At 53.3% G+C, this 23558-nt stretch overlaps 2 protein-coding genes across 2 annotated transcripts in view; one reads left to right on the forward strand and one right to left on the reverse strand.

Moving 5' to 3' along the window:
- The first annotated feature begins 6335 nt into the window (after positions 1 to 6335).
- On the forward strand, positions 6336 to 14045 carry RCE1 (Ras converting CAAX endopeptidase 1). Its single transcript, XM_074959615.1, has 8 exons — positions 6336 to 6529; positions 9197 to 9299; positions 9990 to 10073; positions 10608 to 10686; positions 11243 to 11410; positions 12045 to 12116; positions 13178 to 13240; positions 13724 to 14045. The coding sequence occupies exons 1-8, from the start codon at positions 6336 to 6338 to the stop codon at positions 13951 to 13953; spliced, it is 993 nt and encodes a 330-aa protein (XP_074815716.1). The 3' UTR covers positions 13954 to 14045.
- A 5249-nt stretch (positions 14046 to 19294) lies between these two features.
- The window catches only part of ACTN3 (actinin alpha 3), a 31211-nt gene continuing 26947 nt past the window's right edge, over positions 19295 to 23558 (reverse strand). Inside the window, exons 17-21 of the mRNA XM_074958068.1 lie at positions 22441 to 22620; positions 22025 to 22171; positions 21306 to 21371; positions 20997 to 21155; positions 19295 to 20078 (exon numbers count right to left, since the gene is read on the reverse strand). Of these exons, the coding sequence (XP_074814169.1) occupies positions 19920 to 20078; positions 20997 to 21155; positions 21306 to 21371; positions 22025 to 22171; positions 22441 to 22620 (711 nt within the window). The 3' untranslated portion in view covers positions 19295 to 19919. The remainder of the gene's footprint in view (positions 20079 to 20996; positions 21156 to 21305; positions 21372 to 22024; positions 22172 to 22440; positions 22621 to 23558) is intronic.

Here is a 23558-nt window from a genome sequence, read left to right on the forward strand (position 1 = left end):
CAGAAAGCCTTCAGGAGAAGGGGCAAGCAGCAGAAACAAGGACTACCTAACCCTTCTCAGTCGTCAGTTTTGACACCTCAGCCAAGGACATCAATCAACCCACATCACTGGATTCCCCTTTGTGCAGTTTCCCCCACCTTTGGAGATTGACTGTCCCACTACTTACCTGCCTGGGGACTCCTTACCTCAGACAAGTGGATACTAGAAGTTGTCTATCCACTTCCATTCTATCCCCCATACAACCCCACATTCCCGTCCCGCTTCAGGGACCCCCTTTTACCATAGCCACTGACTCTGTGGGTGCTCCAGCCCTGGAGCACCCACACAAAAAAAGTAACAGGTGATTAGCACCCACCAGCAGCCAGCTCCCTTCCCGCCCGCTGGCGGCCCTGCTGATCAACTCCTCCCCCTCCCCACCACCAGTTTGGGGTGTCTGCCCTGCTTTTTACGTCTCTCTGTTGGGAACCATTCCAGACAGCATGACACCCTCAAAATGGGTCACAGTGCTTCACAAGGTATTGGATTTCCTTATGTGGTGGAAGAACAGAATCTGTATGGGAACCCCATTCTCACGTCCCACACCATCAAAGATCCTCACAACAGATGCTTCTCTGTTAGGATGGGGAGTTCACTTACAGTGAAATACAGCTCAGAGTAAATGGTCTCTGCAAGAATTGATGCTTCACATCAACATCCTGGAGCAGAGTGCAGTTAGATACGCTTGCCAGTATTGCCTCCATGACATACAACACCACTCAGTCAGATTAATGCGAGACAACAGGGCAGCGATGCATTACATCAGTGGTTCTCAAACTTTTGTACTGGTGACCCCTTTCACACAGCAAGCCTCTGAGTGCGACCCCCCCTTATAAATTAAAAACACTTTTTTATATACTTAACATGATTATAAATGCTGGAGGTAAAGCGGGGTTTGTGGTGGAGGCTGAAAGCTTGCGACCCCCCATTAATAACTTTGCGACCCCCTGAGGGGTCCCAACCCCCAGTTTGAGAACGCCTGCATTACATCAACCTCCAGGCATAGCATGAACCCAGGCCTTATGCTCAGAGTCGCTAAGACACTGGAAATGGTGTATTTCCAATCAAATAGACATATCAGCTGTCTATCTACCAGGCCTTCAGAATACAATTGCAAATTTCCTGATCAGACATTTCTGGCAAGACCATGACTATTTCTACACAGCTGTTGTCTAAGTGGGTTTCAGATTTTATTTTGACCTGTTATGAAAGAATTGGGGTACAGCCCCCCAGCAACAGCGCATTCCACTAGAACTCAATCCACATCTACAGCTCTACTAAAAGATGTTCCCACACCAGAAATCTGCTCGACTGTGACTTGGTCTTCTGTTCAGATCTTTGCCAAGCATTATGCCATCTTACCTGCTTCTGCCTTTGAGGATGCCACTAGACTCCTTGTTGTTTTTGTGGATACAGACTAACACAGCTACCCCTCTGATATTTGAGGATGTAGTTCTCTGTATGGTTCTTGACTTAGGCTCTGGGAAGGTATCTCCTCTTTGAATTACTGATTGGCAGTATCATATGGTGGAGCACCCATAGGGACATATACTTGAAGAGGAAGGAGAGGTTACTTACCTTACAGAAACTTGGGTTCTTCAAGATGTTTTTGTCCCTAAGCGTGCTCCACCTCCCACTCTCCTTCCCCTCTGGTGTGGAGTCTCTGGCTTTGGGGCTGAGAAGGCAGCAGGCTCACACCTGCCTGTATCCCCTCGTGTAGAGCACGAGGTGTTGTTCTGTGTAGGCGCAGGCCTACAAGCACTACTTTGTGTCTCTGATCTAGAGCGCAAAGGCACACACACATCCTATGGTGGAGCACTCATCCGGACAAAAACATCTTGAAGAACTCAAGTTACTGTAAGGTATGTAGCCTCTTCTTCTCTTCCCAGCTCTGTCACATGCTGAGTGTGGCTGCTGTGCCTTGGCTTCCTCCTCCCACCCCCAATAACATGGGGACAGTAACCCCAAATCCTCTGCCAGAAGGGTCGTGAGCAGCTGTGAAATCCTCAGAGGAAAGGGCTAGTGGGTGTATTTTCCTGGGGTGGGAGGGAGGGTTGGAGGGAGTGGTGGGGGAGAGTTATGGGAGTGTCAGAGAGAGGTGGTGGCAGACAGGTCCTAGCCTAAGCGTGCTGTGGGGTTGGAGAGAAGGGGGCTTTGCGGAGCAGGGGGCAGGTCAGAGGTTGGAGGAAGAGGTTTGGATCACTCAGTAGGGCACAGGGGAGGTTCTGAAGAGCTCATGGTAGGGACAGAGAAGGAAGTTATTGGAGTCAGCAGGGAACAGGGGCTTTGTGGTGGTGGTGGTGGAGGAGCAGGGTACGATTGGGGGGATGAAGATCTATGCCCAGGTTAGGAGGCAGAGCCACGGGGAGTCACTGGGGTGAGTGGGAACTAGCATCCAGGTCTGGATTGAGTGGAAGATTTTGAAAGCTGTGGGGTCTTGTTGGAGAAGGGCCAGCACCTAGGCTGGGGGATGGGTGTGCCATAGGGGATGGGCACTGGTCTGGGGATGCTGTAGTGGGGTGTTCCTGGAGGGATGCAGGGTGCTGTGGCAGGTATGGGAACAAGGCTAGTGTTGCAGTGGTGGAGGTGCCATGGGGATGGAGGGATGGGCCCATGGTTGGGAGTGCTGTGGGTTTCCTGAAGGGGTGCACGGGATGGGCCCAGGGCTGGGGTTTCCTGGAGAGATGGGGGTGCTGTGACTGGGAGCTGTGGGGTGTGTGGACCCAAGACAGGGAGTACTGTGCTGGTGGTGTTGGGGAAGAGGACTCATCTCAGCCATGGTGTGGAGGTGAGGAGGAACTATGGGGATATTGGAGCCAATGGATGGTTGAGGGGGCACTACGGTGGAATGACCAGGGAGTGCCGTGGGGGAGGGAGGGTGAGAACATAAGAACAGCCATAGTGGGTCAGACCAAAGGTCCATCTAGCCCAGTGTCCTGTCTTCTGACAGTGGCCAATGCCAGGTGCCCAAGAGGGAATGAATAGAACAGGTAATCATCAAGTGATCCATCCCGTTGTCCATTCCCAGCTTTTGGCAAACAGGGGCTAGGGACACTATCCCTCCACATCCTGGCTAATAGCCATTGATGGACCTATCCTCCATAAACTTATCTAGTTCCTTTTTGAACCCTGTTATAGTCTTGGCCTTCACAACATCCTCTGGCAAGGAGTTCCACAGGTTGCCTGTACGTTATGTGAAAAAATACTTCCTTTTGTTTGTTTTAAAGCTGCTGCCTATTAATTTCATTTTGTGACTAGGGCTGTCAATTTATCGCAGTAAACTCATGCGATTAACTAAAAAAAATTAATCACAATTAAAAAAATTAATCACAGTTTTAATCACACTGTTAAACAATACCAATTAAAATTTGTTAAATATTTTGGATGTTTTTCTACATTTTCATATAGATTGTATTCTGTGTTGTAATTGAAATCAAAGTGTTTATTATTTTTTATTATAAATATTTGCACTGTAAAAATGATAAACAAAAGAAATAGTATTTTTCAATTCACCTCATACAAGTACTGTAGTACAATCTCTTTGTTCTGAAAGTGCAACTTACAAATGTACATGTTTTTTGTTACATAACTGCACTCAAAAACAAAACAATGTAAAACTTCAGAGCCGACAAGTTCACTCAGTCCTACTTCTTGTTCAGCCAATCGCTAAGACAAACAAGTTTATTTACATTTACAGGAGATAATGCTGCCCTCTTCTTCCTTACAATGTCACCAGAAAGTGAGAACAGGCATTTGCATGGCACTTTTGTAGCTGGCATTGCAAGGCATTTACATGCCAGATATGCTAAACATTTGTATGCCCCTTCATGCTTTGGCTACCATTCCAGAGGACATGCTTCCATGCTGAAGACATTAGTTAAAAAAATAAAATGTTAATTAAATTTGTGACTGAACTCCTTGGGGGAGAATTGTATGTCCCCTGCTCTGTTTTACCCGCATTCTGCCATATATTTCACACTATAGCAGTCTCGGAAGATGACCCAGCACATGCTGTTCATATTAAGAACACTTTCACGGCAGATCTGACAAATGCAAAGAAGGTACCAATGTGAGATTTCTAAAGATGGCTACTGCACTCGACCCAAAGTTTAAGAATCTGAAGTGCCATCCAAAATCTGAGAGAGATGAGGTGTGCAGCATGCTTTCAGAAGTCTTAAAAGAGCAACATGCCGATGAGAGAATTACAGAACCTGAACCACAAAAAAAGAAAATCAACCATCTGCTGGTGGCATCTGACTCAGATGATGAAAATGAACATGCGTCGGTTCACACTGCTTTGGATTGTTATCAAGCAGAACCCGTCATTAACATAGACGCATGTTCCCTGGAATGGTGGTTGAAGCATGAAGGGACATATGAATCTTTAGCACATCTGGCATGTAAATATCTTGCAACGCCAGCTACAAAAGTGCCATGAGAATGCCTGTTCTCACTTTCAGGTGACATAAACAAGAAATGGGCAGCATTATCTCCTGCAAATGTAAACAAACTTGTTTGTCTGAGCAATTGGCTGAACAAGAAGTAGGACTGAATAGACTTGCAGACTCTAAAATTGTACATTGTTTTGTTTTTGAATGCAGTTTTTTATTACATAATTCTACATTTGTAAGTTCAACTTTCAGTACTTGTATTAGGTGAATTGAATAATACGATTTCTTTTGTTTCTTTGCACAGTGCAAATACTTATAATCAAAAATAAAGTGATCACTGTACACTGTATTCTGTGTTGTAATTGAAATCAGTATATTTGAAAATGTAAAAAAATCCAAAAATATTTAAATAAATGGTATTCTATTATTGTTTAACAGTGCGATTAGTCACAATTTTTTTGTGTGATTAATCGCAATTAATTTTTAATCACTTGATAGCCCTATTGGTGACCCCTAGTTCTTGTGTTATGAGAAGGAGTAAGTAACACTTCCTTATCTACTTTCTCCACATCAGTCATGATTTTATAAACGTGTATCATATCCCCCCTTAGTTGTCTCTTTTCCAAACTGAAAAGTCCCAGTCTTATTACTCTCTCCCAGTTTTCTTAATCTCTTATTAATCTTCAGCCATTCCATACCCCAATCCTTTTTGTTGCTCTTTTCTGAACCTTTTCCAATTCTAATATATCTTTTTTGAGATGGGGCAACCACATCTGCATGCAGTATTCAAGGTGTGGGTGTACCATGGATTTATGAAGAGGCAATATGATATTTTCTGTCTTATTATCTATCCCTTTCTTAATGATTCCCATCATTAGTGGGGGAAGCAGCCCAGGAGAGTGATCCAGGGGTTCTGTGGAATGGGGATGGGGTGACCAGGGAGAGCTGTGGAGGCAGTGAGGGGACAGGAGTGACCAGGGAGTGCTGAAGGGTTGTAAGGGAAGGGAATGATCAGAGTGTGCTGGGGACTTGCGATGGGCAGTGTGTGTGATCAGGGAGTACTGAGGGGTAGTCGGGTGTGGGTGTGTGATTGGGGAATGATGGGGGGATGACCAAGGAGTGTTGGGAGGTAAGGGGGGAGTGCTGGGGGGGGGGTAATGGGGGGTGACTGGGGAGTGCTGGGGGGGTTATGGGGAAATGACTGGGGAGGTGACTGGGGTAATGGGGGTTGACCAGGAGTGCTGGGAAGGTGACTGGGGAGTGCTGGGGGTGTAATGGGGGGTGACTGGGGGTGTAATGAGGAGGTGTTGGGAGGTGCTGGAGGTGTAATGGGGGGTGACCGGGGGGGTAATGGGGGGTGACCAGGAGTGCTGGGGAGGTGACTGGGGAGTGCTGGGGGTGTAATGGGGGGTGACTGGGGGTGTAAGGAGAAGGTGATGGGAGGTGCTGGAGGTGTAATGGGGGTGACTGGGGGGGTAATGGGGAGGTGACTGGGAAGGGCTGGGAGCTAATGGGGGGTGACTGGGAAGGGCTGGGGGGCAGTGGGGGGGCACCAGGAGTGCTGGGGGGAAAGCGAGGGTGACCGGGGCGGGCTGGGGGAGTAGTGAGGAAGGGGGGTGCCCGTGGAGGGTTAGGGAGTAGCCGGGAGGAGAGGGGTGACTGGGAAGAGCTGGAGGAGGCGGGGAGGCCGGAGGCGGTAGCGGGGACGCGGGTGACCGGTCGGGCGGGGCGGGCCGGGCCGGGCCGGGCCGGCGGGCAGATCCCTGGGGCGCTGGGGAGGTCCCGGCTCTCCCGTCACGGGGCGCGGAGCCCAGGCCGCGGGCGCTATGGGGGTGTCTCGGCCCGTCCCGGTCCCTCCCTCGCTCCCGCCTCTCCCCGTCACGGGGGGCGGGCCGGGCCGGCCAGGCGATGTCGGCTGCAGCGGATGCGGCCGCGGCCGGGCCGGAGGCGCTGGGCCCGGCCATCTCCCCCTGGGTCTCCGCTGGCGGGCTGGCGCCGGGCCCCGGCTCCCCCGCGCTCTGCTGGGCCGCGCTGCTCGCCTGCCTCAGCCTGGCCTGCGCCTACGTGGGCAGCCTCTACGTGTGGAACAGCCACCTGCCCCGGTGAGTGCCCCCCCCGGTACCAACCCACCTGCCCCGGTGAGTGCCCCCCCCGCGAGCCACCTGCCCCGGGGAGTGACCCCTCCCCCCGGTACTGACCCAGGCCCCCCGGTACCAACCCACCTGCGCCGGTGAGTGCCCCCCCCCGGTACCAACCCACCTGCCCCGGTGAGTGACACCCCCCCCCGCGAGCCACCTGCCCCGGGGAGTGACCCCCCCCCGGGTACTGACCCAGCCCCTCTGGTACCAACCCACTTGACTTGGTGAATGACCCTCTCTCCCGATACCGACCTGCCACCCCTCGAGCCATCTCCCCAGGTGAGTGACACCCTGCTCCCCAGTACTGAACCCCCCCCACCCTTGAGCCACCTGCCTTGGTGAGTGACACCCCCCCCGGTGAATGACCTGCCCCAGCTCCCCCCCCCCCCCCTCCAGCCACCTGGCCCGGTGAGTGACCCCCCGGTACCGCCCCAGTGAGTGTTCCCCCTCTACCGAGTACCAACCCGCCCCCCCTCCAGAGCCACCTGCCCCGGTGACTGACACCCTGCTGTGTGGTACTGACCCAGTACCCTGGAACCACCTGCCCTGGAGAGTGACCTCCCCGGTACTGACTGCCCCAGTTAGAGGGAACCCTGGCATGTCCTGCCCAGTCACCTATCCAGGTGAGGAGGAGACTCTAGACCCACTTTGCCCCATACTCCTGGGATGCCCCCTGCCCCTCCAGCAACCCCAATGCCCTGGGACTTCCCAGGGCATTAATCAGATGAGAGGGGCATATTACACCCCCATAAACACACACCAAACCTCAGCCTAATAATCTTTGTCTCTAGAGTGTGTGTGTGTGTGGGGGGGGGTTTGATGGGAGGAAGAGTGTGATCCCTGACCCCCCCTGCACCTTCTTCACCTTGGGTTGTTTCCAGCTCTGGGTGGGGAGTTAGTGGGTTAGAGTGTGAGGGGGAGGGAGTCAGGTTACCTGCTTGGGTTCTATTCCAAGTACTGTGAGGAGAATGATTAAAAGGGAGAGGGGTGGGAGGAGCCAGGACTCTTGGGTTCTATATATATATATATATATATAATCGCTAAGACAAACAAGTTTATTTACATTTACAGGAGATAATGCGGCCCTCTTCTTATTTACAATGTCACCAGAAAGTGAGAACAGGCATTTGCATGGCACTTTTGTAGCTGGCATTGCAAGGTATTTACGTGCCAGATATGATAGAACCCAAGAGTCCTGGCTCCTCCCACCCCTCTCCCTTTTATATATATAAAATTGGTAGAAACATTTCTCTTGCTGTGAGGATTTTATAAAATGCAAATATTGGGTGCAGTGGGTGGGTCGTGGGGACATGATGCAAGCACATACACTACAATAATGACTGGGGGATAGAAAGCACCAGGTGCTGCTATTCACCCCTCGTCATACACTGGCTGTTAGGAGGGTGCAATGGAATTGGGAGGCAGCACATTCACAACTGATGAAAGGGATTGTTAAAAGTTGTTATCCATGATAACATGAATCCAGTTGATTCATGATATCAAGGCCAAGAGTCAAGTGAACTTCAAGACATATTTAAAACAGCAAGGTTCCTCTTAAATTCTCATGCATTTAAATTGAACACCTCTGACAGAACTGGGAATGGAATCCAGCAGGAGTTCTGACTCCCAGTGTTCTGCTCTAACCCTTCAAGAGGGATTAGGGAGAAATCTCCCTTATATGTTGCTGGTTATTGTTATGTGTATTGCAGCAGTTACTGAGATCCCTCCCCCACCCCCCATTGGGCTTTGCACTGCACAGACATACAGTGAGAGACAGCCCTCTACCCAGATCTGGCCCCCTGTAGTATCTGCATTGCCCATAGGACATATTCAGATTGTGCAAAATCTTGGATATTACTTTTTTTTTTTTTTAAAAGAACCAGTCTAGCCCTTGTGCTTCGTAGATTCATTGATTCTGAAGCTAGAAAGGATCACAGTGATGGCCCATTCTGACCCTCTACAGTAGCTAGGCCATCGCTTCTGGCTGGGAGCAACTGTCCAGTGCCTTAGAATGGAAACTCTTTGGGGCAGAGGGGCTGTCTCTTTCCTCCAAGTTTGTGCAGCGCTGGGTGCAATGGAGTTCTGGTCCGTGACTGCACAATTCACATAATAATAATAATAATGGGAACTGACATAGTGTTGCCTTCCTGAGTCTGCAGAGAGCCTGAAATGATGTCTGGAGGAGATATGGAGGCCTCAGTCCTCTGTGGGAGACAAATGCCAGTGTTAACTGTTTCATGGCCAATAAGCAGATGGTATAGGAGAAGTTGTGGGAATTGGCAGGAAAATCATTAGATGTGAAGAGCCACAAAGATGGGGAAGAAGGAGGGAACTCCGGGAAGGAGGGTGGGGAAGGAAGAGAAATAAAGGCCAGAGGGGTATGGGGTGGGGGAATTCTGTCCCCAACATGAAATTGTCATTAACAGTGGGACTCGGCTCCCTCCCCCAAATGAGCTCGACGCCCCGGCTTACATCAAGACACACAGAGGGAAAAGCATAGCTCAAGCTCACACAGTGGGTTCGTGGCAGAGCCAGGAATAGAACCCAGGAGTCCTGAGGACCTAGCCCCTAGGCCGCACGACAGAGCGGCCTCCGTTCCTCTGCGCCCTGAAGGTTTGTCTCCATTTGCAGAGACCACCCGGCCGTGATCAAGCGGCGATTCACCAGCGTTCTGATCGTCTCCGGCCTCTCGCCACTCTTCGTCTGGCTCTGGAAGGAGCTGACAGGCATTAAGGTAAGATTGTCACCTGTTCCCTATCTCCTCCCTCCCCGATATCTGCAAGCTGGGCTGCCTATGTGGGAGAGTAGTCATGTGACTCGTAGTAAGCTGGGACAGTCCTGGCTGATAAGGATAGTCACTGACACTTGTCTTGTGAAGGCCCCAAGGCCAGTATGTTGAAGTGTGGAGCCGGAGGCTGTCTCTCAAGCCCTGGGACTCCCTTGCAGCTAGCCTGGCCCTTCACATTGCCCCTCCTTCCTGGCTAATCCCATCAGGGAGAATCTTTTTAGTTAGTGCTGTGCCAGCCACTGCCTCACCCTCTGGGTCTGAGTATTGTATTACATGGGTGCTTGCACACCCTGATCAAGATCAGGAGCCCCAGTCATGCTGGGGACTGCACAGACCCTCCCCCCAACCGAAATCAGGGCCCCATCGTGCCGGGTACTGCACAGGTGCACAGTGAGAGACAGGCCCTGCCCCGAAGAACTCAACAGTCTAAACAGATACAGAGTGGGAGGGGAAACAAAGGCACTGAGAGGAGAAGGGACTAGCCCAAGGTCTCTGGCAGAGCTGGAATAGAAACCAGGAGCCCTGAATGCCAGCCCCATGCACTAGTCACTGGGGTGCAGGGGGTGACTGCAGGGCTGGGCCAGGGGGTGATGGCCTGCATGGTCCTGATCCACATGTGTCTTGTGTTTTGCTCAGCCAGGTATATCCCTGCTAGTTCTGCTGGGCTTCCGACTGGAGGGCATTGTGCCAGCGACTCTACTGCCCTTGTTGCTCACTATGGTATGTGTGGGGCTAATGCCCTAGGGCTGCCTTGCCCCAACCTGCTAGGCCCTGATAGAGGCTCTGCTGGGAGCAGGTGCCTGCTTTGTCTTGGAGGCCAATGGCTGGCCTGTCAAGCCGCCTTCTCTCCACCCCCGCTTGCTGTAGTGTGCCAGCAAACACAGAGGTGCCAGGCTCAGTCGTCTGCTCTGTGCTGCTGCCCTCATTGCAGGGCATGGACTCCTCCATGGTGGGGATGTGGTGCAGGCTGCTTTGTCCTGACTTTGCTAGCAGACTGGGCATAAAAGAGCTGCCCTTCTGAGATCAGTCAGAAGGACTGTGACTCACTGAGCAGACAGGGCTTAATGGTGCTGAGCTTTCCAAATTGCCCAGGGGCTTTAGGTGCCCATTAAAATGCCAGGGAACCAGGCACCCAGATCCTTTATGTGATGTTTAAACAATGGCTGTTGTCTCGGTGTGGGGACAGGACTGACAGCTGGGGTAAACCTGAATGCCAAAGCGGATGCTCACTCAGCACCTCCTTTTCTGTGCTAGGTCCTGTTCCTTGGGCCCCTCATTCAGCTCTCGATGGACTGTCCCTGGGACTGGGTTGATGGACTGAAGGTCATGTTTGGTAAGGCCTTGCTATTTAGATGATGGTAGCATGTAGGAACACAGACCGAAATCGTCTCCTCTCATGCTGCGTGCCGGTTGCTGCACGGACACAGTGAGAGACAGTCCCTGCCCTGAGGAGCTCACGGTCTAGCTAGACAAACGGTGGGAGGGAAAACTGGGGCATGGAGAGGGGAAGGGACTCACCTGAGGCCATTGGCAGAGCCAGGATTAGACCCCAAGAGTCCTGGCCTAGCTTGGAGTCTCTAGACCACGCTGCCTGTAACAGCAAGCTGCAGGGAGTGTTGGTGGTGAGCTAAGGGCACTAGTGGGCATAGGTCGGCAGAGCTCTGTGTCTCCTGGGAGCCGCTCAGAGCTAGTGGGAGTGCACAGGGACAAAGAAGGGGGTCCCATAGTCAGGGGAGGGGGCATCCTCGGCCTGGTCTGTGCTTTTTGTTCATATTTATTGAGATGAGATGCCCAAGCAGCACTGGGGAGGGGAGCTCTGTGCCAGGCCTCCACAGGACATTCCAGAGACTTCTAGCAGCGCCATAATGCTACCCCCCTTCTCCCTGCAGACCCCCACTTCTGGGTGCTGTGCCTGAGTGACATGCGCTGGCTCCGCAACCAGGTGATCGCACCCCTGACAGAGGAGCTGGTGTTCCGGGCCTGTATGCTGCCCATGCTTATCCCTTGCACCGGCCTGGGGCCAGCCATCTTCACCTGCCCGCTCTTCTTTGGTGTCGGTGAGTACCCAGCACTACTCAGGCCTCCTGACTGAGCCGCCCCACGGTGTCCAGCAGAGCTCCCTCCCCAGCTACTGCAAAGCATCCAGGCAGGGTCAACAGTATGGCTCTGAGCACAGCTTCCATCCCCCACCCCCAGGTTGCTGGGAGTGGTGGGGGCAGAGTCAGGGGGCATGTGACCTAGGCCCAGCATTGCTCCTTCCCATGTCACTCTTCCCCACCCCTCCTCTCTGTCTGTCTCCCTTCCTCTTCCTGTACCCAGTGGGACTGAGGGGTTTGCACTGATCCCCACCCCACCCCCCGAGTAGCTTGGCAAGGGAACAAGTATCTACCTCCTCCCATACAGTGAGGGGAAGGCCGAGTTCCGCTTCTCTGCTCCCCTCTCCAGTCCTCCTGAGCACAAAACAAGCCCTTCTGAGCTAGGGGTGTCTGCCTTGGGCACAGGAGCACGGATTAGAAGCCTCCGCCCTGTGCACAACCCCCTGCCTGGTGCCCATTAGGGGCCAGCATGCTCACAGAGACGGGGAGCAGGTGCAGGTGGGGTTGGTGCAAGCAGGGTTCTCCTCAGACCAGTGGAGGCTGGGGAGGGGGGCTGGGCTAACCACAGGCATTGATGGACATTTCCCTCTTCCAGCTCACTTTCATCACGTTATTGAGCAGCTACGGTTCCGCCAGGGCAGCATAGCCAGCATCTTCCTGTCGGCAGGTAGGAAATGGTTGCTAGGGCAATGGTCCTGAACTAAGGACCCCTAGACCAGCACTATCTTAGCCTGCTCTGGGTGCAGCTGGTTTTGTGTGAACCTGTTAGCGTGTCCTCCTCATTACCAGGGGTAGAGGTAGTTATGGTCAAACCCCTACCTAGAGCAGTCACACACATCTAGCCAGCCCTGGAGCTCCCCTGGGCCTGTCTCTGGCTCTTGACTGAGGAGAATCCCCTCCCTCACCCTCACTCCCAGTCTGGCACCAATGATGTGTGCCTGTACCGCCGGTGTGGAGATGCAGCCATCTCTGGGGAGGAGCATATGTATTGCCCCACTGTATTGGAGGCTGTTGGGTCAAAAGCACAATGAGAGCAGCACAAGTTGTCTGTGAAGGGTCTGGAGCGAGTTGGGGGTGGGGGAGGATGAACAGCAGCTTCCCTCCAGAACAGCTGGTGAAGTCTGGAGGGAAGCTGCCAGTGATGAGCAAGGCAGCAACAAACACCAGAAAAGAAGGGGATGCAGTAAGTGGGAAGCCAGTGGATACAACCCCAGTGATTGAGTTCCATCATCAAAGGGGAGCTAGTAACAGAGCTGAAATAGCCACAAAAGGGTAATACCTAGAAAGACGAAAAGTTAAGGGAAGATCAGTGAAGGAAATAGGCTTACTAAACATCCTTTAGACAAGGTAAAGTGACAGGAACAGAGACATTGGCAGAGGAGGGTTAATTGTTCAATCAGCCAAGAAGCCAACACATCAAGAAATACATGTCTTTATTGAAGCTGAAACTCAAAACAATATGAAAGGGTGGGGTTTATGTTCTAGTCCATTGTATTTTCTAAATCAAAATTCTTTTGTTCACTAAATGTAAATTGTAATCTATAAAGTCAGTTTAATTAACATAATTGTAGTTAGTTTGGCCTCTCTCTGGATCCCTGATGGTGGGAAAAGATGTGGCAACTCTGTTTTAAGCACTTCTGGCAAAAAAAACTGTGTGTGATCAGTCGTGATACTGTATAAGGGAATTTCAGTGGCTCTCTTTCTAAAAGATTCTGCTCTCTCCTGCAGCTTTCCAATTCTCATACACAGCTGTCTTCGGGGCCTACACAGCATTCATCTTCATTAGGACAGGTCAGTGCTGCAGGTTGCCTTTCTGTGCAGACAGAGTTCCCTCCCCAGCCTGGCATGGAACCACCATCCATTTCTGTACCCTCTACCACAGGGGCTCTAGTGAGAGAAGACCAGATGCCTGTCTTGGAAAGAGTCCCTTCCCCTGTTTATGCCCAGTGTTCCTCCCTTATAACCAGTTGGGCTCCAGTTTAAGTTCCCTCTAAGCGCTGCAGCGAGAGAGGGCTTGGGGGGTTGCCTCTCCCCCAGGGCAGCCTGCACCCCAAACTCCCCCCCACCAACCTTGTGTCACACATCACCTCCATATTGGTGCACATAAAACAAAATTCATTCTGCCCATGGATGTAAAAAATTTGAGAGAACACTGGCTCCAATCTCCCCAAAGTTGAGTCACAGAGCTGCTTCAGCTCATCTCTAGGGGTATGAATACATGGTTGTAACACACTGTGGTTAAAAAAAAAAAACTTGTTCTCTTCTCCCATCCAGGACACCTGATTGGCCCTGTGTTGTGCCACTCCTTCTGCAACTACATTGGCTTCCCTGCCATCTGTGCTGTCCTGGAGCATCCCCAGCGCCTCACTGTTGTCATCTTCTATGTGCTGGGCATGGTGCTCTTCCTCCTGCTCCTGCACCCCATGACTGACCCAGCTTTCTTTGGAGACATTCCTATTTGCTCTCTGCCTGCAGCCAGCTCCGGCTTCTCTGTGTGTTCCTGACATCTGGGGCACGGGTTTCAGACCCGACACTACCCCCTGCACCCTCCCACTGAGAGCAAGAGATATATTTTTTTATTATTAAAGTACTTTGGAAGGTGTGCTAACTTGTCTTTCTTCTACTGATTTTGGGGGCTGCTACAGCAGCCCCCCACCCATGGGTAACTTATAATTTAAATCAGCTTCTGTACCAAATGACTGGAGGATAGCGAATGTGACAACAATTTTTAAAAAGGGCTCCAGAGATGATCCTGGCAATTACAGGTTGGTAAGCCTGACTTCAGTACTGGGCAAACCATAGTAAAGAACAAAATTGTCAGACACATCCATAAACAGAATTCACTGGGGAAGAGTCAATCAAGAAGCATGTGGACAAAAGGGATCCACTGCACTTACGTTTTCTGAAAGTCTTTTTAAGCAAGGTAAACTGTCCTGGGATATGGTGGGAAGGTCCTGTCATGGATCAGTAACTGGTTTAAAAGATGGGACTAAATGGTCAATTTTTGGAATGGAGAGAGGTAAATAGTGGTCCGTCCTTGTCCCCCCACGGGGAACCACCAGTCCTATTCATATGAGCTACAAAAGGATCTTTCAAAATAATCCCAGCTATGTATATAGAATGGGGGTGGGGGGCTGGAAATAACATTAACAGGCAGAAGGTTTAAAAGGAAGCCTGGACTTTGGTCAGGAAGCCTGGACTAGACCCCGGATGGCCAGTAGACCCTCACTCAGGAGCAACCTCATCATGTAGGTTTCCGTAACTCTACCCGCCCACCACCTTAGGGTAGGTCTTTCAAAAGTTTACACCTGACCACGGTTAATACAGCTGAAAGTAGCGTGCAGACGGCAAGTTCGTAGTTCGGACTCTGCTGTCTCATTGCCCCGCCTAGTAAAGCCAACAGGCAGCGACTTAGCGCCTGCCGCGCTGGGGCTGAGTCTCGCGGCTCTGCCCTTCCCCCTGCCAGCGCCCCTCACCCCAGCCGGGCTTCAGACGGCGCAAAACAGCGCCTCTGCGTAACGTAGCTGGGCCTCGGCTGCCCGCGAGCCTGTGAGCGCCACGGCCACGCAGCACCCGTGACTGGGGTCGGGCTCCCTTGCAGCAGCCGGGCCCCGCGGAAGGGGGCGCGCGCGCTCTGCGCTGCTCTCTCTTTTCGCTCCGGAAACGCCTCCGCTGGCTCGCGCGTAGGTCGGTTGCTTCCGGGCTACGCCGCCGACCCGGCCAATACGAGCTAAGCCCCGCCCCCCGTCTCCAAGGGGGCGGAGACTGCGCGTGCAACATGACGCATGCGCAGCTTCTCTGGCGGGTGCTTGGTCCTGTGCGTGCCCGTCCCCAGCCAAGTGGTTACTATATTAGGGGCCACTAGGGGGCAGCAAAGGGGCTAGCGCCTGTGCTCTCTTGGGCCCTGTGGAGGGGAGAGGCGGATCTCTGTGTGGGGCACGATCAGGGATCCTACCTCCCTCTGTAGCAGGGAGCTCTGCCTAGGAGCAAGTGGTGCTGTTATAGGAGAGGGGCGCTACCTGATAGAGTCTAGTAGCTGCTGCTAGTGTTCTAGGAGGTGCTAAGTAAAAGCTTACACATGGGGGAAATCCCTCTGTAGGGGCCTGCACTTTGGGCAGGGGAGGTGATGCCTGGATATGGGTGGCTCACTAACAGTCTCTCTCCTGCTGCACCAGCTTGTTTTGCCACCATGCAGGAACATTTCCACTCTCACTGGCAGCATCACCAACAGGCTCTGCTGTGTCCTTCACACACACACCCCCCACCCTCGAGCACCACACATCCCTGCAACAAAAATCATGCCTGGTGTGGAGAAAGCAAATAAAGTGTTATTAACCCTTCACCCAACACACAGACCAGGGGTCACCCAATGACTAGGCAGCTGGCTTAAAACAAACATAAGGAAGCACATCACACAAGGCACAGTCAGCATGTGGAATTCATTGCCAGGATTGTTGTGAAGGCCAAAAGTATAACTACCCAGCTTCAAAAAAGAATTAGCTGAGTTCATGGAGGATAGGTTCCTCAATAGCTAGTAGCCAAGATGGTCAAGGATGCAACCCCATGCGCTGATTGTCCCTAAACCGTTAACGGCCAAAAACTGGGACTACAGGGGATGGCTCATTTGATAAATTGCCCTGTTATGTTTCTTGGCTCTGAAACATCTGGCACCAGCCACTGCTGCAAACCAGGATAATGGGCTAGATGGACCATTGGTCTGACCCAGTATGGCTGTTCTCATGTCCTAGTGGGGGAAACTGTATCCTAGTGGATTAGAATCAGCAAGGGCAAAGACTTCTGACCCAAAGAGGCTTGAGTCTCCTGCAAAACAGGGCCAGCAGCTAGGAGCAGATGTTGGACAAATCCACACTGGGAACAAGAGGCAGCTGTTTAGCAGGAAATATGAGTCCTCAGTGGGGCAGCTCCCACTGGGGCCAAGTTGGGGTGGGGAGATATGTTTCATTCCTTGGGGGCTTTACATGCAGGCCAGATGGCTCGAAAAGCCATGCTCTGGCTCCACCACCAGATCTGAGCTGGGGACAGGAGTGACTGTGGGGATCCTCTGGCCTCAGGACCTGCAGGGAGTCTGGCTGGGGACTCAGAACAGGTCCCTCTGGCCTTAGAATCCCTCCCCACACTAGCAACAAACAGCCCCAGTGTGTGGGAGCTCAGAAATGTACAAGATCTTCTGGTTTCACTAATTGCATCCCCTTACTTTTCACTGCTTTGACACTCGTTCATCTAGCAGCAGTCTTGTAGCACTAGAGCCACTCCCTATCCAGTACACCCCACCCCGCCCCAGTGTGGTAATGATCAAACATAACACGTCCCAGGGGAGGTATTGGCTTAATTTTACCAGCAGAGATAACAGTGTCTACACTACCACGGTAAGTCGACCTACACTACGCAACTCCAGCTACATGAATAACATAGCTGGACTCGACATACCTTAGGTCGAGTTACAGCAGGGCCTACACTGCGGGAGTCGACAGGAGAAACTCTCCCATCGACTTACCTTACTCTTCTCATTGGGATAGAGTACAGGGGTCGACTGGAGAGCGATCTGCTGTTGATTTGGCAGGACTTCACTAAACCTGCTAAATCAACCGCTGGTGGATCAATCCCGGCTGTAGTGTAAATGGTGGGTGGCTTCCCCAGGATTACACAGGGATGAGGAATAGAGCCCAGGAGTCCTGTCTGCCCTTTTCTAAGCACTAGACAAACCTCCCCCCCCGCAGAGCTGGGGCTAGAACCCAGAAATCCTAACTGCCAGTCATACCACAGTAACAAAAGGATTTAAAAAGCCCCCTTCCCCCACCCCAAGGCAGCCACAATACAAAACACTTGAGTCACCAAAACCTTAATTAACAGGGGAAAAAAATTCTTAGGGCCCAGCCTGCCTGACTCTCTGCCACATGCACCTCAAGGAAGCACACTGACAAATGGCTTAATACTGCATACACAGGGGCATTTATACAAGGCTCCTTTCCCATCATGCTCAGCAGCAGGGGTAAGCCCACCCCACTTGCCCCTGATGGGCAGAGAACCAGCCAATCACTGCAGCTTTTGAGTATTTTTCCCACTGTGCCAGGCTTTCCTTCACCTGGAGGTACAGCATCTGTTTGGTCATAGTGACAGAGCGCACACAAATTCCTCCCCCTCCATCCTCAGCACCCTCTGAAGAGATGGGTTGTGCCAGGAGCCATCGATTCATGGCATTAGGCTCCAAGCAGGGAGCTGGGAGCAACAGAAGCCCCAAGCCCTGCAGGGAACGACTCACCCAAGGCCACACAGAGCTGGGGGTAGAACCCAAGCCTCCTAACTCCCTGATACTGTAATCCACTAGATTCACACACACACCTTATGAGCCAGGACTCCTGGGTTCTATCCCAGCTTGTGGGGGGGTCCTTTTTGGGCAGACACCCCCACCCCCACACACACTGGCTGTTTAACCACCACCAGATATGGCACACAAGTGACATTTTACCCCCACATAAAGCACTAAGCTTCTTGGCTTTACTTTCACAGCCCTTCACAGCCTAGCCCCAGCCAATCTATCATCTCCCATCTGCTATCGAGATGCAACAGCCACCTGCCATCAGCCCCTGACACCGGCCTCCATTGCCCACTCGTTACATTTCCAATCAAGCCCCTTGGTGCTTTCTCCTGCACTGCCCCACTCACTTGGGAGGAGCTCCCTGTAAACAGCCACGTCACCTCCTGAGCCTCCTGCCAATCCCGTCGCAAAACTCTCCTTTGCCACAACCTCTGCAGAAAACTTGACACTGCTCAGGCTGCTGGTGCAGAGCTCACGGCCTCTCCTGCTGACCAGAGGTGTCTGGTTCCTTGTGCTCCCCTATCTGGCCAGCTCCACCTGTTGACCTTTGTAGTAGGCTGATGGTGCTCTGGGGGCAGGGACTGCCTGGCTGGTCTGTGTTTGTACAGCACCTGGCAGAATGGGGTCCATGACTGCAGCTCGTAGGCCCCACTGCAATACCCTCATTAATAACGACGACTTTATTTTTCTTGGGGATTTCAGGCTTCAATCTCTAGGAATTAAGCAGAAGACACCTAGACCCAGAGCCACAAAGCCATCAAGATGCCTAACTCCCACAGACCCTAGACCTCATCCCGCCCTTCCATCCCCCAGTAATAGGCTTTATTCTCTTCTCTGGTCTTGTCTTCACTGGGTCTTAGACCAGCCTCCGAGAGAACTGGAGCTCCTACTAGTGGTGCAATAAGCGACATGACCAGCATCTGTCCCAGTGGGTTTGCTCAGCCTCGCCCCAAGGGGAGAGCTGTGTGAGCAGTGGAGTGTTGGTTTTGGTAGGGTTTTTATAGCACACGCCGCTCTCTGTTTATATTGGCGAAGGCTGGTCGGAGACGCCCACCAGCTCGGAGGCTGATAGGTGAGGAATCACGGGACATGGAGGGTTTGATCTCCCAGTTTCTTCACATTTGTAATGGCAGGTGGCTGCCAGTCCCCATGCCCCGGGGCAGCAGAGTTCAAAACTTTTCCCAGGAGGAGCCCTGCAGAAGGGCAAGTTACACTGTGGCTGGCTGGAGAGCTGCTCACACCAGTACAGGTACATCTGCACCCACGCTGGCTCGTGGGCACCTCACCCACCAGTGCTGTGGCCAAATGGACTCACTCAGACCCGTCTGCAAGGCAGGCACCACCTTTGCCCAGCAGTCCTTGTAAAACACCTGGGAACCTGAGAATGGCACCGCTCTGCTCACCCCCTGCCCCGTACGCACTGATTCTGCCCCACACACATGCACACACACAGTACGGATCCTCTCCAGCCCAGGGGGCAAAGCCTCTCTCACACGCACTGTACAGAAGCCAGGTGGTTGGTGGGTCTCTCTGTTATGTTTCATTTATTAGCGGGTGTAAGGAGCACACCTGGCCCAGCCCGACCTGGCTCTGCTCCCCAGCTCCTCTCAGCCCCGTTCCTTGCGCCCCACCCCCAGCGCGCAGCTCCCTGCACCGGAGCCACAGAGACGGGGGCCACGGGACCCCTCAACGGCGCAGCTAGCCCCCTAGCTGGGGACAGACATGCCGAGAACTGGCCCCACCTCCTTCATTTTTGAGGCATTGAGGGGGAAGTTTGGGGTTCAAAGCACAAGGCCTGCACCCCTAGAGGGGGAAGGGAGGCGCTGAGACTGGGGGATGAGAGGGGCTGATCCAGGCTGGGGAAGCAGGCATCTACTTGGGCAGCAGCAAAGACACAGAGCTGAGGCGGCTCCTAGCTGGAGCTGGGCTTTGGGGAGGACTGGGGGCAAGACGTGGGGGATAGAGGGTCCTAGCCCAGACAGATCCCCATCCATCTGTCCAGGCCGTGTGGGGCTCCACAGTGTCGTCGTTCCATGGGGCAGGTGGGTGGGAATCCAGGGCAGGTTCCCCCCACCGATCTGGGGAAGGGGTGTTGATCCTGTGAGGTGCAGCGGGGGGCTCCCAGTGTGGGGGTTACAGGTCGCTCTCCCCATACAGGGCGCTGGAGAAGGAGACGTAGTCCAATGCGCCCGACACCGTGTCAGCCCCGCTGTACTTTGTCATGCGGCTGATGCAATACTCGGCCTGCTCCGGGGGCAGCTCCCGCCGCAGCTCCTCCACGGTGATGTAGTTCTGAAAGGTGGAAGGGGAGATGGTTAGAGGGGCAGAAGCCCAGCCCCCCGCCCCTGCCCAACAGGGGCTCTGCTGCTGCTAGCGGACCCCAGGCCCTGGCTAGCCTAGGGAGATGAGCACGGGTCTGTGGGGCCCACTTGGGCCTGCACTGCCCACACTCCCTGCTCTAGCACAGTCTGTCCCAGGGACTTGCTGCAGGGCCACCCCCACCAGTGCCACCTGGCTGCGCAGGGTCTAACTCAGCGGTTCTCAAACTGTGGGTCGGGACCCCAAAGTGGGTCACAACCAGAGCCAAAGCTCAAGCCCAACTGCCTGGGGCCAAAGCCTAAGGGCTTCAGCCCTGGGTGGCAGGGCTCAGGTTACAGGCCCTCTGCCTGGGACTGAAGCCCTTGGGCTTTGCCCCTCTGGGGCAGTGGGACTCAGGCAGGTTCAGGCTTTGGTCCTCCCTCCTGGGGTCGTGTAGTAATTTTTGTTGTCAGAAGGGGGTCACGGTGCAATGAAGTTTGAGAACCCCTGATCTAACTACATGGGCAGGTGGCCTGGATGCTCTGAGAGCCTGATGCTGCTGCATCCAAACCTGGGGAGGGGGGAACCCTCCTGAACCGCAGCCTGTGACTCAGGGTCCTCGACAGGCATGGGGTGGGGGCACGTCACTAGGGGCCAGTGGAGGCGGAGTGGAATAAAACCTGCCCTCCACATATCTTCACAGCAAACAAGAGACCCAAGGGAAACCCCAGCAGAACGATGGGAGCTTGCTCAGTGTGACCTAGAGGCTACCAATCCCAGCATGCCCTGCAGCAAGCCCAGCCCCATGCCCTTCATCAGCTGCTACCCCACAGGCCCCAGCGGTTGAGGAAGACACTCCCAGCCCAGCAGAGCCCTCCGAGGGGTCTGGGTGGAGGACCTGGCTGGACTGACCTTGTCTGATGCCAGGATCTTGAAGGAGGCCACGACCTGCTCAGCCGTGTCGGTCTCGGCTGTCTCGCGGGTCATGAAGTCGATGAAGGCCTGGAACGTCACCACGCCCGTGCTGTTGGGATCCACCAGCGTCATGATCCGGGCAAACTCCACCTCGCCCTGAGGGAGAGGAATGGGGGTGAGGCTGGGGCTGCACTGAGTTAGGCTCGGGGTTGAACCCAGTGTGGCACTAGGGGGCGCTGTGCTGCAAAGAGTGGGGCATGGGCTCAGTTCAGCCAGTACTGGCTCCCCTGTGCGGGGGTCTCTTACCAGGTCATAGCCCATGGAGATGAGGCAGGCGCGGAAGTCGTCAGGGTCCATCATCCCGTTCCTCTTCTGTGGCAGGAGGCAGGGAGGGAAGAGAAGACGTCAGGCCAGGAATGTGACCCTAGGGACCAGACCTGCCTGGCATGGGTGCAGCCCAGGCAGTTTGAGCTCCTGCTGCCAGTGAGTCCCCCCCGAAGCCCCACAGGGACCTCCACTAGGGTGCAGAGCTCCACCTCTATGAGCCATTCATGCCCCCACACCACACTCAGGCTGTGTCAGGATTGAGGGGCATTGGCAGAGCTGTGGGGCGGGGGAAGCCCAGGGCTGGGATAGCAGAGAGCTGTGGGTTGGGACTACGAGGCACCGGCAAAGCTGGCTGTGGGCGGCAGTGGTGGGGAGTTGGATTACCTAGATGGGAGACAGCTGGGGGAGTGGGGTTATCGAGAAAGGTTATCAACGGGGCTGAGCTATCTGGGCAAGGGTGGAGTTATCGAGGATGGTTCTCTATGGGGGCGGAGCTATCCAAGCAGGGGCTGGGTTATTGATGGGGAAGGGCTATTTAGGCAGGGTTGAGGTTGGGTTATTGATGGGGGCAGGGCTATCCAGGCAGGGGCGGGTTTATTGATGGGGGCAGGGCTATCCAGGCAGGGGCGGGGTTATTGATGGGGAAGGGCTATCTAGGCAGGGGCGGGGTCATCAGGATGCAGGGGGCCGTGTCTCACCCGGTCGAAGTGGTTGAAGGATGCCCGGAATTCGTTCATCTGCTCCTGGCTGATGCCCTTGGCATCGCGGGTCAGGATCTGGTTCTCCACCTCATTGATGGTTCGGGCGATCGTTGTCAGCAGCTGCTCCCAGCCCACCCGGATGTGCTGTGGGGACAGAAGAGGAGATCACAGCACCTGGGGGATCACCCCACCAAGATCACCCTGCCATAACTCCTGTTCCCCGTGCACAAAGCACAACCACGTGTCCCCCAATGAGTCACGACAACCTGCCCCTCCAAACCCCTCCCCTGAGACCCTCTGTCCCCTCAGAGCACCCTTAGCCATCCCCTCCCCCCGAGAGCCCCTGTCAGCCCCTGATCCCTGCTTGGAGAGCCGCCCCACAGGGAGCCCCACAGCCCCATCTGGCCTCTCACCTCCATGGTGTAGCTGGTGTGCTTGTTGTCAAAGACCAGGGCCTCCTGGATGAGCTGGTGGTCACCCTCCAGCTTGTCGATGTTGGCCTTGTAGTTAATGATGTTCTGCTCCTGCTGCTTGAGATGGTTCATCTGGTCCTCGAGGGAGCCGCTGATGTCCACTGAGATGTGCCCAATCTCCTGTGGGGGGCAGTAGGCTGTCACTGGGTGAGGACACTGTGCCCTGCTCTCCTTACTGAGCCCCACTCCCCTCCCAGAGCTGGGTGTGAACCCAGGAGTCCTGGCTCCCTGCTTCCCACTCCCCAGCTCTAAGCATTATAGATTCATAGAATCATAAGATTGGAAGGGAACTCGAGTGGTCACCTACTCCAGTCCCCTGTACTCCATCAGGACTAAGTAATAAAAGGATCATCCCTGACAGGTGTGTGTCTAACCAGCTCTCAAAAACCTCCAATGATGGAGATTCCACAACCTCCCTAAACAATTTATTCTAGTGCTTAACCACCCTGATAGTTAGGAATGTCCAATCTAAACTTCCCTGGCTGCAATTTAAGCCTATTTGCTTCTTGTCCTATCCTCAGCGATTAAGAACAATTCTTCTCCCTCCTCCTTGTAACAATCTTTTATGTACTTGAAAACTGTTATGTCCCCTCTCAGTCTTCTCTTCTCCAGACTAAACAAACCCAATTTTTTCCATCTTCCCTCATAGGTCATGTTTTCTAGACATTTAATCATTTTTGACAGGTTTCAGAGTAACAGCCGTGTTAGTCTGTATTCGCAAAAAGAAAAGGAGTACTTGGTTAGTCTCTAAGGTGCCACAAGTACTCCTTTTCTTTTAATCATTTTTGTCACTCTTCTCAGGACTTTCTCCAATTTGTCCACATCTTTCCTGAAATGTGATGCCCAGAACTTGACACAATACTCCAGTTGAGGCCTAATCAGCACGGAGTAGATCGGAATAATTACTTCTTATGTCTTGCTTACAACACTCCTGTTAATACATCCCAGAAGAATGTTTGCCTTTTTTGCAAGTGTTACATTGTTGACTCATATTTACCTTGGGATCTACTATGACCCCCAGATCCATTTCCGCAGCACTCCTTCTGAGGCAATCATTT

Source organism: Natator depressus, chromosome 7, assembly GCF_965152275.1.
Source record: "Natator depressus isolate rNatDep1 chromosome 7, rNatDep2.hap1, whole genome shotgun sequence".
Lineage (NCBI taxonomy): Eukaryota > Metazoa > Chordata > Testudines > Cheloniidae > Natator > Natator depressus.

What these genes read in the sequence shown, in the direction of transcription:
- RCE1 (XM_074959615.1), top strand. Translation starts at nt 6,336, where the DNA reads ATGTCGGCTGCAGCGGATGCGGCCGCGGCCGGGCCGGAGGCGCTGGGC. An exon ending in TGGAACAGCCACCTGCCCCG is followed by an intron (nt 6,530 to 9,196) that starts GTGAGTGCCCCC and finishes CTCCATTTGCAG; the next exon opens with AGACCACCCGGCCGTGATCA. An exon ending in CAGCATCTTCCTGTCGGCAG is followed by an intron (nt 12,117 to 13,177) that starts GTAGGAAATGGT and finishes TCTCTCCTGCAG; the next exon opens with CTTTCCAATTCTCATACACA.